This window comes from Vipera ursinii (assembly GCF_947247035.1).
Source record: "Vipera ursinii genome assembly, chromosome: 2".
Classification (NCBI taxonomy): Eukaryota; Metazoa; Chordata; class Lepidosauria; order Squamata; family Viperidae; genus Vipera; species Vipera ursinii.
Genome location: NC_139513.1, coordinates 200,636,709 through 200,650,745, shown reverse-complemented (window position 1 = coordinate 200,650,745; position 14,037 = coordinate 200,636,709). Strand labels below are relative to the sequence as shown.

General features: G+C 39.9%; 1 protein-coding gene across 1 annotated transcript in view; it reads left to right on the top strand.

Annotated features, from left to right (window-relative positions):
• Positions 1-14,037, top strand: part of LOC310635112 (neuronal acetylcholine receptor subunit alpha-7-like) — a gene marked incomplete at both ends in the record, with an annotated part of 94,421 nt that overhangs the window by 21,884 nt on the left and 58,500 nt on the right. Inside the window, one exon of the mRNA XM_083353751.1 lies at positions 5,688-5,827. Within this exon, the coding sequence (XP_083209877.1) occupies positions 5,688-5,827 (140 nt within the window). The remainder of the gene's footprint in view (positions 1-5,687; positions 5,828-14,037) is intronic.

Below are 14,037 nucleotides of genomic sequence, written 5' to 3'. Positions count from 1 at the left end.
TAGATATGTGTGTAAGAGATAGGAAATTTGTATGGATTTGGTGAGTATACATCTAATATTCTTTATGAGAGACAGACATTTAATTGTTTAAAAAAATCCTCATTATTGGCCTTTCTTAAAGTATTTAAATGAACTCAGCTGGGTCAGTTTTCCTATCACCATTCATTTATTCACTTTAAAATCTCACAACAGTGTCTTGTTGGATGACTAATTATGTTAAAAACTAAAAAAAACAGTCAAAATAATTATGGGTATTTATACAGTGGCAATTGAGGACAACATCCATCTCACCCATCTCAGTGCCCTATGATAACATTTTGATGTTATGTGATACAGTAGGCTATTTGTGTTTCTCATTATAAAAATATTCATTCATTCATTCATTTATTCAATTTGGATGCCCCCCCCCCCAACTAACTAATTCTGAGATCTGAAGTCTAGAGTAAACCAAGTGACAGGTTTGGATGAAAATAGATTGATTAAACCTCAGTTGGTCTCAGAAGCTAATCATGGCTGGGTTTGGCATGTATTTGGATGGGAGAATAACACAACTGTAGAGCAGATTCACAGGGGAAGTTGAAAATCATCCTAGAAAAAGTTAATGACACAGTGCTTCCATCTGCTGCCAAGAAAACAACATGGAATCCATCTTTTAAAGCCATCAGGAATTTAGCTCAGTTCAAAAGAGACCACCTACTCTGCGTAATCCAGATGAAAGTCAGCTCTAATTCAAGATGAAAAATATTAAAATACAAAGCAAAACCCTATGGAGAGATATGGAGAAATGGTACCCATAATTTATTCATACTTTGCCCTTTTTGTTTACAGTATAGTTAAAAAAATCTTTAGATCTAAGGATATTTATCACACTCTTGCAGCTGTAGACAAATGTCACAATGCTCACTATAGCAAAGAAGAGCAGATGGGACATATTTATATCTGTGGGGAATAAGTGACATACGGCAGTAGTAAGTTTTACATTCTTGGAACTGCAAAATGCATCAAGTAAGCTGCATACCTTGCAGCTACCTGAATCTGCCAAAAGAATAACATGCCCTGCATTTTAGTAAGCCTACTTTGGCTTGTAACTTGCCATGGTTCATAACTTATTCATTGGGGTATCAAGTAGGAATGAATGGGGCTACTTCAGGGAAAAGTATCAGAGAACAATTTCTGCATGTGGATTGTTGCGTTATGACGTTGTGATACTATGCATATTTATGTGGAAGAAATAGGCAGTTTTCCAATAATTATTCCTTATTTCACATGATATTTTTTTTTAAAAATAAAACATTAAGCATTTGAACTAATGAAAACCATGGAATATTTCTTTCAAGCCTTGATAATTTTTTTGCAGAAGTGGCCCAGATTTCAGGTCATTTATTTATTCATTTGTTCCTATAGGTAGTCCTCGGTTAACAATGGTAATTCGGCATAGAGGATCTGTCACTAGGCAATGCAGTTATAAAGTGCATTCATGTGATCAAATTGCTTAGCGACAGCAATCCTGCCAATGACCATTGCTGTTATTAACCAAATCCTACCAGTCATTTGGTGAGTATCCATCCCAGTTCAAGCCATACCCAGCTTGGTCCATTTCAGCCCTAGGCCTCAATAAGGTAAGGGGCTGCCTCCTCTTGAACTCCCCTCCCCATCTCCCTGTACCCCTGCCCTTTTGGCCACATACCTGCTCACTTCCACCAGCTGCCCCCACCACTCGGCCCTGGTCAGTTGCTGCTGCATCACATGGCATATTGTCCTGGCCATGTCTTCTTTTCATACCACCTTCTTTCATGTTGGTGCAGCTGGGACTTCTCTTGTGCTGAGACTTCTCTTGTGTGCCGGTATGGCCTCTGTTTATGCGCTAGCCAGGACCTTTCTTCACATGCCAGTCAGGGTCTCCGGTCATGCCCTATCCAGGGCTTGGCATGTGAAAGAAGGCTCCAACTGTACCAGTGCACAATGACCTGGCTGGAAGGGTCCTTCATAATAATAATAATAATAATAATAATAATAATAATAATAATAATAATAATAATAATAATAATAATAATAATAATAATTTTATTTATATACCGCCCTTCTCCCGGAGGACTCAGGGCGGTGAACAGGGCAAATATATAAAAAATACAAAAATACAAAAGTTAAAAGAATTAAATATACAGGGAGTGCAGAATTATTAGGCAAATGAGTATTTTGACCACATCATCCTCTTTATGCATGTTGTCTTACTCCAAGCTGTATAGGCTCGAAAGCCTACTACCAATTAAGCATATTAGGTGATGTGCATCTCTGTAATGAGAAGGGGTGTGGTCTAATGACATCAACACCCTGTATCAGGTGTGCATAATTATTAGGCAACTTCCTTTCCTTTGGCAAAATGGGTCAAAAGAAGGACTTGACAGGCTCAGAAAAGTCAAAAATAGTGAGATATCTTGCAGAGGGATGCAGCACTCTTAAAATTGCAAAGCTTCTGAAGCGTGATCATCGAACAATCAAGCGTTTCATTCAAAATAGTCAACAGGGTCGCAAGAAGCGTGTGGAGAAACCAAGGCGCAAAATAACTGCCCATGAACTGAGAAAAGTCAAGCGTGCAGCTGCCAAGATGCCACTTGCCACCAGTTTGGCCATATTTCAGAGCTGCAACATCACTGGAGTGCCCAAAAGCACAAGGTGTGCAATACTCAGAGACATGGCCAAGGTAAGAAAGGCTGAAAGACGACCACCACTGAACAAGACACACAAGCTGAAACGTCAAGACTGGGCCAAGAAATATCTCAAGACTGATTTTGCTAAGGTTTTATGGACTGATGAAATGAGAGTGAGTCTTGATGGGCCAGATGGATGGGCCCGTGGCTGGATTGGTAAAGGGCAGAGAGCTCCAGTCCGACTCAGACGCCAGCAAGGTGGAGGTGGAGTACTGGTTTGGGCTGGTATCATCAAAGATGAGCTTGTGAGGCCTTTTCGGGTTGAGGATGGAGTCAAGCTCAACTCCCAGTCCTACTGCCAGTTTCTGGAAGACACCTTCTTCAAGCAGTGGTACAGGAAGAAGTCTGCATCCTTCAAGAAAAACATGATTTTCATGCAGGACAATGCTCCATCACACGCGTCCAAGTACTCCACAGCGTGGCTGGCAAGAAAGGGTATAAAAGAAGGAAATCTAATGACATGGCCTCCTTGTTCACCTGATCTGAACCCCATAGAGAACCTGTGGTCCATCATCAAATGTGAGATTTACAAGGAGGGAAAACAGTACACCTCTCTGAACAGTGTCTGGGAGGCTGTGGTTGCTGCTGCACGCAATGTTGATGGTGAACAGATCAAAACACTGACAGAATCCATGGATGGCAGGCTTTTGAGTGTCCTTGCAAAGAAAGGTGGCTATATTGGTCACTGATTTGTTTTTGTTATGTTTTTGAATGTCAGAAATGTATATTTGTGAATGTTGAGATGTTATATTGGTTTCACTGGTAAAAATAAATAATTGAAATGGGTATATATTTGTTTTTTGTTAAGTTGCCTAATAATTATGCACAGTAATAGTCACCTGCACACACAGATATCCCCCTAAAATAGCTATAACTAAAAACAAACTAAAAACTACTTCCAAAAATATTCAGCTTTGATATTAATGAGTTTTTTGGGTTCATTGAGAACATGGTTGTTGTTCAATAATAAAATTAATCCTCAAAAATACAACTTGCCTAATAATTCTGCACTCCCTGTATGCCCACTAAAAACAGTAAATACAAATATTAAAATAACAATAAGAAACCCCACCCATCCCCCATCAGGCCAGGCCGGCTTGTTCAAATAAGAATGTCTTTAGATCGCGACGGAAGGAGTGAAGGTCGGGCGCTATCCGGAGCTCAACTGGTAACCGATTCCATAGCTCCGGGGCGCCCACAGAGAAGGACCTCCCCCTGGGGGCCACCAATCGACATTCTCTGATCGGTGGCACCCTGAGGAGGCCCTCTCTGTGGGAACGCACAGGGCGGAGGGAAGTAGATGCCGGCAGCAGGTGTTCCCTAAGGTACTCCAGACCCATGCCATGTAGGGCCTTAAACACCATTTTGCGCTGGCATAGCTTAGCTCTTCTTTTACATGCCAGGCTTCTTTTGCACTGGTACAGCCAGGATCTTCTTTCACGTGCTGGGCTTCTTTTGTGAAGGCGGCGGGGGGGGGGAACGGGGGCAACAGAAGGCCTGAATGCACCAGTGAGAAAGGAGAAGACATGAAAAAAGGCCTTGACTGGTACAGTAATGGTGTGAGTGTGGCGCTGATGGGTAGGACCGGGCAGCAGGGCAGCTAACAGCAGTGGGTGGGAGGGCAGCCAAAAGGAAGTCATAAATGTGGGTGGTCCCAGGTGGTCCTGAATTTTCTTCATGTAACTGTGGAGGTGCTGCAGTAGTCAGAACTACAAAGACCGATCATAAGTCCCTTTGTTCAGTACTGTCACAACTTCAAATGGTCACTGAACAATGGATGTTAAGCGAGGATTACCTGCAACTGAATGAAATCTGCTACCTCTTGGAGCTGTTTTGTCTGAACTTTTTGCCTATGGACTACATAGTATGGATTTAATTTCTTTCTCTGCCATAGCTGCTGATAGGCATCTGTATGTGAGCATGTGTGCATTATATCTTTACATTTCTGATTTTACAATAGCTTCCTCACTACTTTTATGTGGACTTTTGTTATGATTATTTCTACATTTATTTTTGTCCTGGGGCAAACACAAAGGAAACGACATAGAGCTTTATTAAATAAACCAACCATGCATAACACTCACAGCTGCTTGGGTGATTTGCTAGGAACCCAGGAGATTTGCTTGCATAAACATTTGCATATTTTTTTTAAAAAAACTGCCTACAAACATATGGATACAAAGTCTATTTGTTATGCTAAAAATGATAGGTAGAATAATAGTTATTTCTCTCATGAGAGTGAATTAATGACATCTTCTGTGAGTTATAGCAAGAGATACCAAAGGAATCCAAATTGATGCAAGCTACGCTAATGGGAAGAACATTAGCCTTATTTTTCATTCCCAGGAAAAAAGTTTTTATTAAAATACAGCTTAACAGAAAATTCGTCATTAATTTGCAATTGTTAAATTATATTGGACATTAATAAAATATAATAATATCTTTATTTGTTCAGGAGCAAAAAAAGTACCATGTAGGTCTTTCCTCTAGCAGAGTATGCATTGTGTGGTTTAAGCTAATGAACGTCTAGGGGAAATAGAAATTATTTTAGGTTGTATAACTTTTTTTAGTTTTAATCTAGAATCATCACAAATAGAGAGGGGTTTTCAAGGATTCAGATAGGAATGTTTAGATGATTTTTTAAAAGAATAAAAATTAATTGCTTATTAATTTTCTACCCCACCAACCGACCTAAGGAGACCAGGTTAGTGTATAAGAAGTTAACAACATAAGTCAGAATATTGTTCCATTTTGCTCAATGAATGGCAGCTGTTCTCCACAGTGAACAGTCTTCAAGTCTTGTCTTGAGATCCTAGATATTGAATCAGAGGTATTTTGTACAGGAACATACCACTGATCTGGAGACTTTCAGCAGAAGAAAGCAACTCAGGCAGTCAAATTTCTAACATAATGAAAAAGGAGAATCTTAAAAAGAGAGAGAATAATTGCCTAAAGCAGATCTTTTTCTTCTTTTTCTAGTCTCCCAGCAAGGTGAAAACCAAAGACGGCTGTATCGAGAACTACTGAAAAATTATAATCGATTGGAACGGCCTGTTTTGAATGACTCACAACCTCTGGTAGTAGAACTTCAGCTTTCATTGCTGCAGATAATTGATGTGGTAAGTTATCTATAATCCAGTTCCCTTTTTCCCCGAACCAATGATAAATATCACACATTTTAAACCAATCATGTACATAAAAATATAAGAATTTGACAGAGCAGTCCAGTCCGCTCTATTTTCAAGGCATGGCAACTGTGAAACCAAAAATCCAAAAGAGCGATCAAGATAATCGTGATTGATAGCCCAATCTTTGATAAATTTGTCTGGTTCTGCTTTTAAAAGCATCCAAACTTGAAGCTGTTATCATAGCTGATGATAGCAAATTGTCCCATGTAACTATCTGTTCTGTAAAGAATTGCTTTCTTTTATCCATCTGGAATCTCTAGTGATTGAGTTCTAATATTATGAAAGAAAGTGAAGGACTCTCTAGCTACATTTCCCGTTCTGGGCATACATTTTTATATCTTTATCAACTCTCCCTTTATCTGCTTTAAGACTAAAGCTAAAAAACTAGTCTTTTTTCATGCAGTATCTATTCTAGCTTCCACATAATTTTGGTTGCACATTTTTGCCGCTTTTCCAAGTGTACAATACAATGTTTGAAGCGTGGTAGCCAAGAATGAACACAGTATTTCAACTAAAGTGGCACCATTGATTTCTACAACATGATATTGGTTGTTTTAATTGCCATTTTTATTATTAATGATTGTAGCATGGGAGTTATCTTTTTATAGTGGCCACACATAAGGATTGAATTTTCATTGAGCTATCCATGATGACTTCAAGATCCTTTCCCTGATTAATTGCTGCTAGTTCGGATCCCATTAAAGTATAATATATGTGAATTTTGATGTATATTTTTTGGACCAGCATTGCATAGAGCATTTGTCATTCTGAACCCCATTTGCCTACTTTGGAGAGATCTAGACTCTACAAAATCCCTTCTTATTTTAATACCTTGAAAGATTTAGTATTACCAGCAAGTGTACCCAGCTTATTAGTCATTCCTGATAATTTATAGACAGATTAAAACCGGTCATACAGAAGGACAACATTTTCATGTCTTTCCTGGGTAAAATTGTTCATCTGTTCCTATTTTATATTTCCTGTTCTTTAGCTAACTATCCGTTCACAAGAGCATATCTTCTTATCCCATGCTGTTGCATTTGCTTATTTATTTCCAGTGAGGGATTTTGGCAATGATCTTTTGAAACTGTAAATTACAATTTATGTTAAATTTCCTATGCTTGCATGTTTGATCACACTTTCAGAAAACACTAAATTAGTGAAATAAGCTTTCCAGAAGCTTATATTATCTTCAGCAGGGTTTAGTTTTATGTATATTTATTTTATTTTACATTATCCTATCATATCTTGAACAAACATTAAACTAACTAACTTGTAATTTAATAATAAGATTGCAATATAATATTATTCCAATATTGGTTGATCTGAATAAATCTGTATCAGGACATTGAGACAGCCCTTTTTCAAGAACAGATATTCCACAGCAAATTTGTATCATTTATACTATTGTAGTAAATTTAAATTTAGTAAATTTAGTAAATTTAGGGGACGCGGTGGCTCAGTGGGTTAGGACGCTGAGCTTGTCGATCGGAAGGTCGGCAGTTTGGTGGGTCAAATCCCGAGTGCCGCGTAGCAGAGTGAGTGCCTGTTACTCGTCCCAGCTTCTGCCCACCTAGCAGTTCGAAAGCACGTAAAAATGCAAGTAGAAAAATAGGGACCACTACGGTGGGAAGGTAACAGCGTTCCGTGCGCCTTTGGCGTCTAGTCATGCCGGCCACATGACCACGGAGATGTCCTCGGACAAGCGCTGGCTCTTCGGCTTTGAAACGGAGATGAGCACCGGCCCCTAGAGTCGGAAACGACTAGCACACATGTGCGGGGGAACCTTTACCTTTACCTTTAGTAAATTTAAAGAATGGCAAATAATGTCTTTTTTCCTTAATAGTGGAAAAGGAAAATCTCATTGAGAGCTAAAAGTGTTCAAGATGGTTTTTTACTGTTCTATATTCATAAAGGAATTTATGAGCATGCTTGGAAATATTTGCTTGTATGTTGATGCTTCCACTAAAAATCTATCTATCCTGGATAATTTTGCTGGCTGATTTTACCAATTTACTCATCACTATTGAAAGCATATCAGTGAGTTTGTGGCAATTCTGCTTCCTGACTCCATCTTTTTGAAAAAAAATAAAAGGAATATGGAGGGTCACAGTATGTAAAATGTTTCAGTTTAAACCTCAAGTATTTGGAAATGGTTCAAGCTTGGAAGATACCTTCTTTTTGCACTTAAAACAGCTGTTTCACGCTTGAAATGTGGTGTCCTGCATTTTAATAGATGTTTTTGCATGTCCCTAATAGGCCTCGTGGTCTGCGCACCTCTAAAATGGTTCAAGAATAAGGAAAAGCCTCAGAGCTTAAAGGACCTCTCCTGATAGGCAGCATACTGTTCACCTCTTACAATGTGGTTATTTTTGCAGGTGAGGCAGCAGTGCTTTTTTTGTAAAAGAAAAAGGTGCCGGAACTCACACATGTAATACTACCCGCCTTGCCTACCCTACAAGGTTGCATCCAAAAAAGGTGCCGGAACTCCGTTCTGAGCGTTCTATGAGAAAAAAAGCCCTGTGAGGCAGAATGATTACAATGGATTTTGAGGCTTTTAGAGTTAAGCTTCATTTTGTTGATTTAATGACATGTCTGTGTGGAGTTGAGAGCCTGAGGGCCTGGCCTATTAACTTATTAGCAACTTGTTAAGGAGCTTTTGCAAGCGAGGCATGAATTAGCTTCAACTAAACTACTCCATCTTAATCACTTTGTCTATGCTTTTGCTTGATATAACCATTGTTAGAATCAGCAGTTAGCTAGCACTTACTTTGACACTCATCAGAAGAAGCTAAAGAGGCTAACCACAAACACTTCAGTTATAGGAAATGTTAATCTGTCTGGCAGATGGCGGCTTTATAATGTGCTGAAGAATTTTGCAAGGAATAAGGAAAGATAATGTGGCATTTAGCTTAAGCTGTGCTCATGAATGTCCAGGCAAAGGTGTGGAGGCGAGAAAAGTTCGTTGTTAGCATGTTAAAAAACACACCCAGAAGTGGAGAGCTTAGCTAATTGAGTACATCTCACATACCAGCCTAAACTGTGCATGTCTTCAATGAATCAGGAACAAGTAATGAGATGTCAAGAAATTCTGATTTGTATATGTGGTTTTTGTGGTATAAAAACAGCTTGTTGAACATCGTTTGATTTGGACTTGGATCCTGAGTGTGCATCTTTACAAACTTATAAAGGGTAAAAACCCAGTATAAAAATTAAAAAAACAAAAAACCATAACCCCCTCCCTCTGGTGACAACTCAGTCAAATGAGTCACTTTATGGGCTCCATCCCACTCTGAGTTCCCCAGGCTCGTTGGCAAAACCATGTTTTCAAGTCACCTCATTTGAAAGAGAAACACTCATCTTGAAGGGGTCTGTGAAGATCAGAAATCCTTTTTAACCACTATGCATATTAGATCTAGATGAACACTCATCAGCTCCTAATACCCTTTTTGAAAGTAGTTGATCTGATTAAGTGATTTCCATTGCAAATGGTTATCCGCCTGAATTTTATCTCTTAACTGGGCTTCTGTCTAATTGTAATTGAGGACCAAAGGGACCTCAAGATGTTTCCCAGAACGTCAACCCATGGCTTTATTGCTTTGGAATGCTGACTATGACTCTGAAATGAGCAGGTATCTCTGATGTTTCACAAGTAATTTGTTGATTAATTATGAACAATTTTACAATTTTAGGCAGAAGCGTCTTGTATATTGAGATAAATTATGAGGCATGTGTTCCTTATAAATGATTCATCAGATGCTGTTCCCATAGGTTTCTGCAAAGCTATAATTGTAGGTGGTGTGCATTGCTTCCTTTCCAATTGTTTAGATTGCTTAGCTGTAAATGGGATGGCTATGTAAAGTTAATAAACAATGTAATTAGCAAAAATAGGCAGTGAGAAAGGATTATAAAATGAGAACTATTCTTATTTTGGTCCACTGTACTATTAGATACCTTCACTAATAGTTACAGATTATTGATTACTTTTGAAATAATGCAATAGTCATACATTTTTGTTTTATTACTATTGTTATTAGTAATGGGGTGGTGCAGTATCTCAGTTGTTAAGACACTGGGCTTGTCAGGTAGAAAGCCAGCAACCCAGGTTCAAGACCGGAAAGCCACGCGACAAGGTGAGCTCCTGTCCTTGTGTCACCTAGCAGTTTAAAAGGATGCAAATACGAGTAGATAAATAGGTACCACTTCAGTTGGAAGGGAAGCGTATTCCGTGATGTCATGCTGGCCACATGACTGCAGAAATATCTTTGAACACTGCTGGCTCAATGGACTTGAAAAGGAGATGACCACTGCCCCATATAGTCAGCAATGATTAGTGGAGTAAAATCCTAAAGAGCTCCTTTTTATTGTTAATATAAACAAAAAATGCTGGGCCATAAAATGTATATTTGTAGGAAATATTCTTATAGCGTGGGAAATCATCCAGCGCTGATGGGGGACCTTATCTTTGTAGAATATTGTTCCTGCAAATTGCATTTTGCTTTCCATAGGCCAGGGGTGTCAAACTCAATTTCATTGAGGGCCGCAACAGCATTGCGGTTGCCCTCGGGGGGCCAGGTGGATGTGGCCAGGGTGGGTGCAGCCTACTGGGTGGGCATGGCTGGAGGGCGTGTGGCCTACTGGGTGGGCGTGGCCAGCTCTACATTCTTCGCGTCAAGGGTGCCTGTGGGGGCCTGGGCAGGAGTGGGACAAATCTGAGGGTCTCTGGCAGAAGGAGATGGGACCAGGGCAAGTGCCAAGGCATGGGCTACTGGAGGAGTTTCACTGTTCCAGCCCAGCCCTCAAGCATCCACGGCATTAAGCCCAGCCCCACTTCCCCAAGGGGGCACCCAGCTGCACTTAACTCCTCAAGGCTGCTGCTGCTGTGCTTCTTCTCCTTAGCCAGGTTGCTCATGATGGGTATGAGGGCAAAGTCAAGAGGGAGGCACACTCCCTCTCCATGTGAGGAGACCTGGCTTTTTACCAAAGCTTCCTTAGCAATAGGATGGGAGACCCCCCAGAATAGGCCAGGAGGAGAGGGCAAGGGGATGGTGAAAGGGCAGCAGGGAAGGACTAAGGCAGGACTTCCCTCAGACCCACCTTCCTTCCTTCCTTCCTTCCTTCCTTCCTTCCTTCCTTCCTTCCTTCCTTCCTTCCTTCCTTCGAATGGTGGGAAAATATTTGAGATGAGGGAGGGAATAAAACAGGCAAGAAACACAGCTAGGGAAGTGTCATCCTTCACGAGGAATGAAGTAATGCACCATCGCCTGGAAGTGGTCAGCACATGGCCCTCGCCTACTTCACATATCTGGCTTGGTGGGCTCTGTGGGAGGGGATGCCATGAGCAGCGTGGGAGTTGATGTTACCTGCGCAATGCTGCCCAGCCCCCAGCCTGCCCGGTTTTGGCAGGCAGCGGGGTGCTCTCCTCACAGTGCTGAGAGGCTGAACCAGGTGGCATGAAACTGAAGAGAAGTGCAACGCTGCCTAGCCCCTAGTCTGCCCGAAGTAGGGAGGGCCATGTGCTGGCCACTTTCAGGCAATGGTGCATTTCTTCATTCCTCACAAAGGGTGATACCTCCCTAGCACGCACCCAGTGGGTGGGGCCAAGGTGGCAGGGGCTGGTCCCTCGCTGTTTCTAGACAGCTTTGTGGAGCTAAGACTGAATGCATTTAAGCATAGATGGCCACCATGAAATTTTTTTTTATTGAAAAGTTTTAACATACATTTTATCTTTAACAGTCCCCCCTCCCCCTCCCCTCTCTCTCCCTCCCTACCCCTCTCCCCCTCCCCCCCCCGACCACAAAATTTTACATTGGTTTCCGGTCGGCCTGGGCCAGGGCCAAGGCAGCGGGGGCCGTTCCCTCACTGTTTCCAGGATGGGTTTGCGGGCCACATGAAACCACTTCGCTGGCCGGATCTGGCCCCCGGGCCTTGTGTTTGACATGTCTGCTTTAGGCAGCGGTGCCTATTCATTTCTAAGGGAAGCATTCAAAGGGTTTGGCTTGAGGATATTACTGGAGTAAAAGGAGGAAAGGGTTATGTAGTCCATTTCCCCTCAGGCCATGGCTCCATAGGAGTTGTTACTTGGTGTTAAAAGCCAAGCCAATGTACAAGCTTAATTAAGCACATATTTCTAGCAATGTTTCTAATCTTTCCCATCTTCTGCCAATTGGATCATTTTAATTGAAGATGCTGGGAATTAAAGCTGAGGCACTCTACGTGCAAAGTGTGTCCTTGGCCAGTGTGATATATTCTCTCTTTAGGGACATTTTTAGATGGCTCCTTCTTAAAGTAGATTCAAAAGCAAAAGCAAAAAGTTACTTTAGAATTTGGGAAGCTACACATATATAGCATTTTTCTGGGATTCCTTACAGTAACTTCATCTTTTCCTAGGATGAGCTTGGGAAAAGATGTTTTGGTGACAGAAGGACATATGTACCCTCAGAAGCGCCAAAGCACCTTTTTGTCTCTGAATACTTTAGATTCAAAGTATTGCTCAGCCCTATTACCTACATTTTGGAAAGCAATCTGCTGATCAATTTCAAGTGAAACACCAGACTGTTTCATATATAAAGAATACAGATTTGATCTCTGACGAGCTCCCAATAGCCAATTCTCAGCAGCTAGAAATTGGAAAAACTTATTTTAAATTCCATCATATAAAGAGAGACACATGTTTCTTTTCTCTCCGTGATTGAAAAATTACAGAGATAGCTCAAGGTTTCTGTACAAAAATATATTTTGAACCTTGATTTATTTGGATTACTCTGTGCCAGTGTCTGCAAAGCTTTTATTTACTGTGAATGGGATTATTATTTTTTTACCTAGTAGTTTCTGCAAGGCAGATAAAAACGTTTGAAATTAGATTTGAAATATATATCAAAGACAGGGCATAGCAATTGGAAATCATATTCTGATGGTGTGTTTAATATCAAGTATAATCCTTGATCTCAGAGAAAACTGATGCTGTTTCAATTTCTAAAGAAATCTTAAGAATAATGCAATATATATACTGTGTATGTATGTGTGTGTAATATGTTTTTAGATAGATAGATAGATAGATAGATAGATACGGTAGATAGATAGATAGATAGATAGAGATAGAGATAGATATAGATATATAGTATTGGTAGTCCCTTCTAAGCCAGTTTAAATTTCTAATGTAATTTAAGAATTTTCTGTTCCTAAAAAAAATATGGAACTTATTTATGTTTTCCTGAAAGCAGATGGAATTTAATTTCAGTTAGAAGTTTCACGTTATTTACTATAATGTGATACTGTCTGTTGAATCCTCTTCTAGATGGCTGAGATTTTAAATGTAGATGTACAGTAGATAATACCACTTTTTCTGTCCAAATTCAATGGGAAACTTGTGCGTCTAGAGGCAATACTGAATCCAATGTATGCCAAAGATAATTTCTTCTGTGCAAAAGAAGTTGATGTTGACGGCTTTGCAATCCTCAGTAAAGCTTGGCCATTTTTTTTCTGCAATAGGCTACTGCTGCAACTGTATGCAAATGCAATTTAAAATTTTTTTTCAAAGGAAGCTGGTAAAAACAAAACAATTATAGAATTCTTGGAATGCAACAAGCTAAAAAGTTTTCTATGTGGCCTAAATGAAGAAGAAATGATAATTCAAGATTAAAAGCAACTCTATGGAAATAACTATAGGCAAATGTTTTTACTGCTCAGCCAGGCTACAAGACAAGGAAAGCAGGGAATTGATCAGAATTACAGTAGTGAAATTCTAATAGAAGGCAAGATATCTCATACTGTACTTGCCATATCTTTATCATCTTCATCCTACTTGTCATGTCTTAAACATTAATCATATAAGATTAATAGCGTGTCAATCAGTCAATCAAACTTTATTACAGTCATTAACTATCACTATGGTCAGTTTTTAGTTAGCTTTGGAACCTGTATTTAGCCCCTGTGGGGTTTTTTGCAACAACAGTTTACTTACATCTTATTTTGACCAAAGAGCAAACAGCTTTTTCTTTTTTCAAAATAGAATAATGTTCAAACGTGTTCATGTGTGGCAGTATTTGATCACTGTTAGCCAGAATCAGAGCATGGACAACGTTTGAAATGTTCTTAAGTCAGTTTTACTTCTACTGGCTGTCTAATGGGCAGAGAGAATA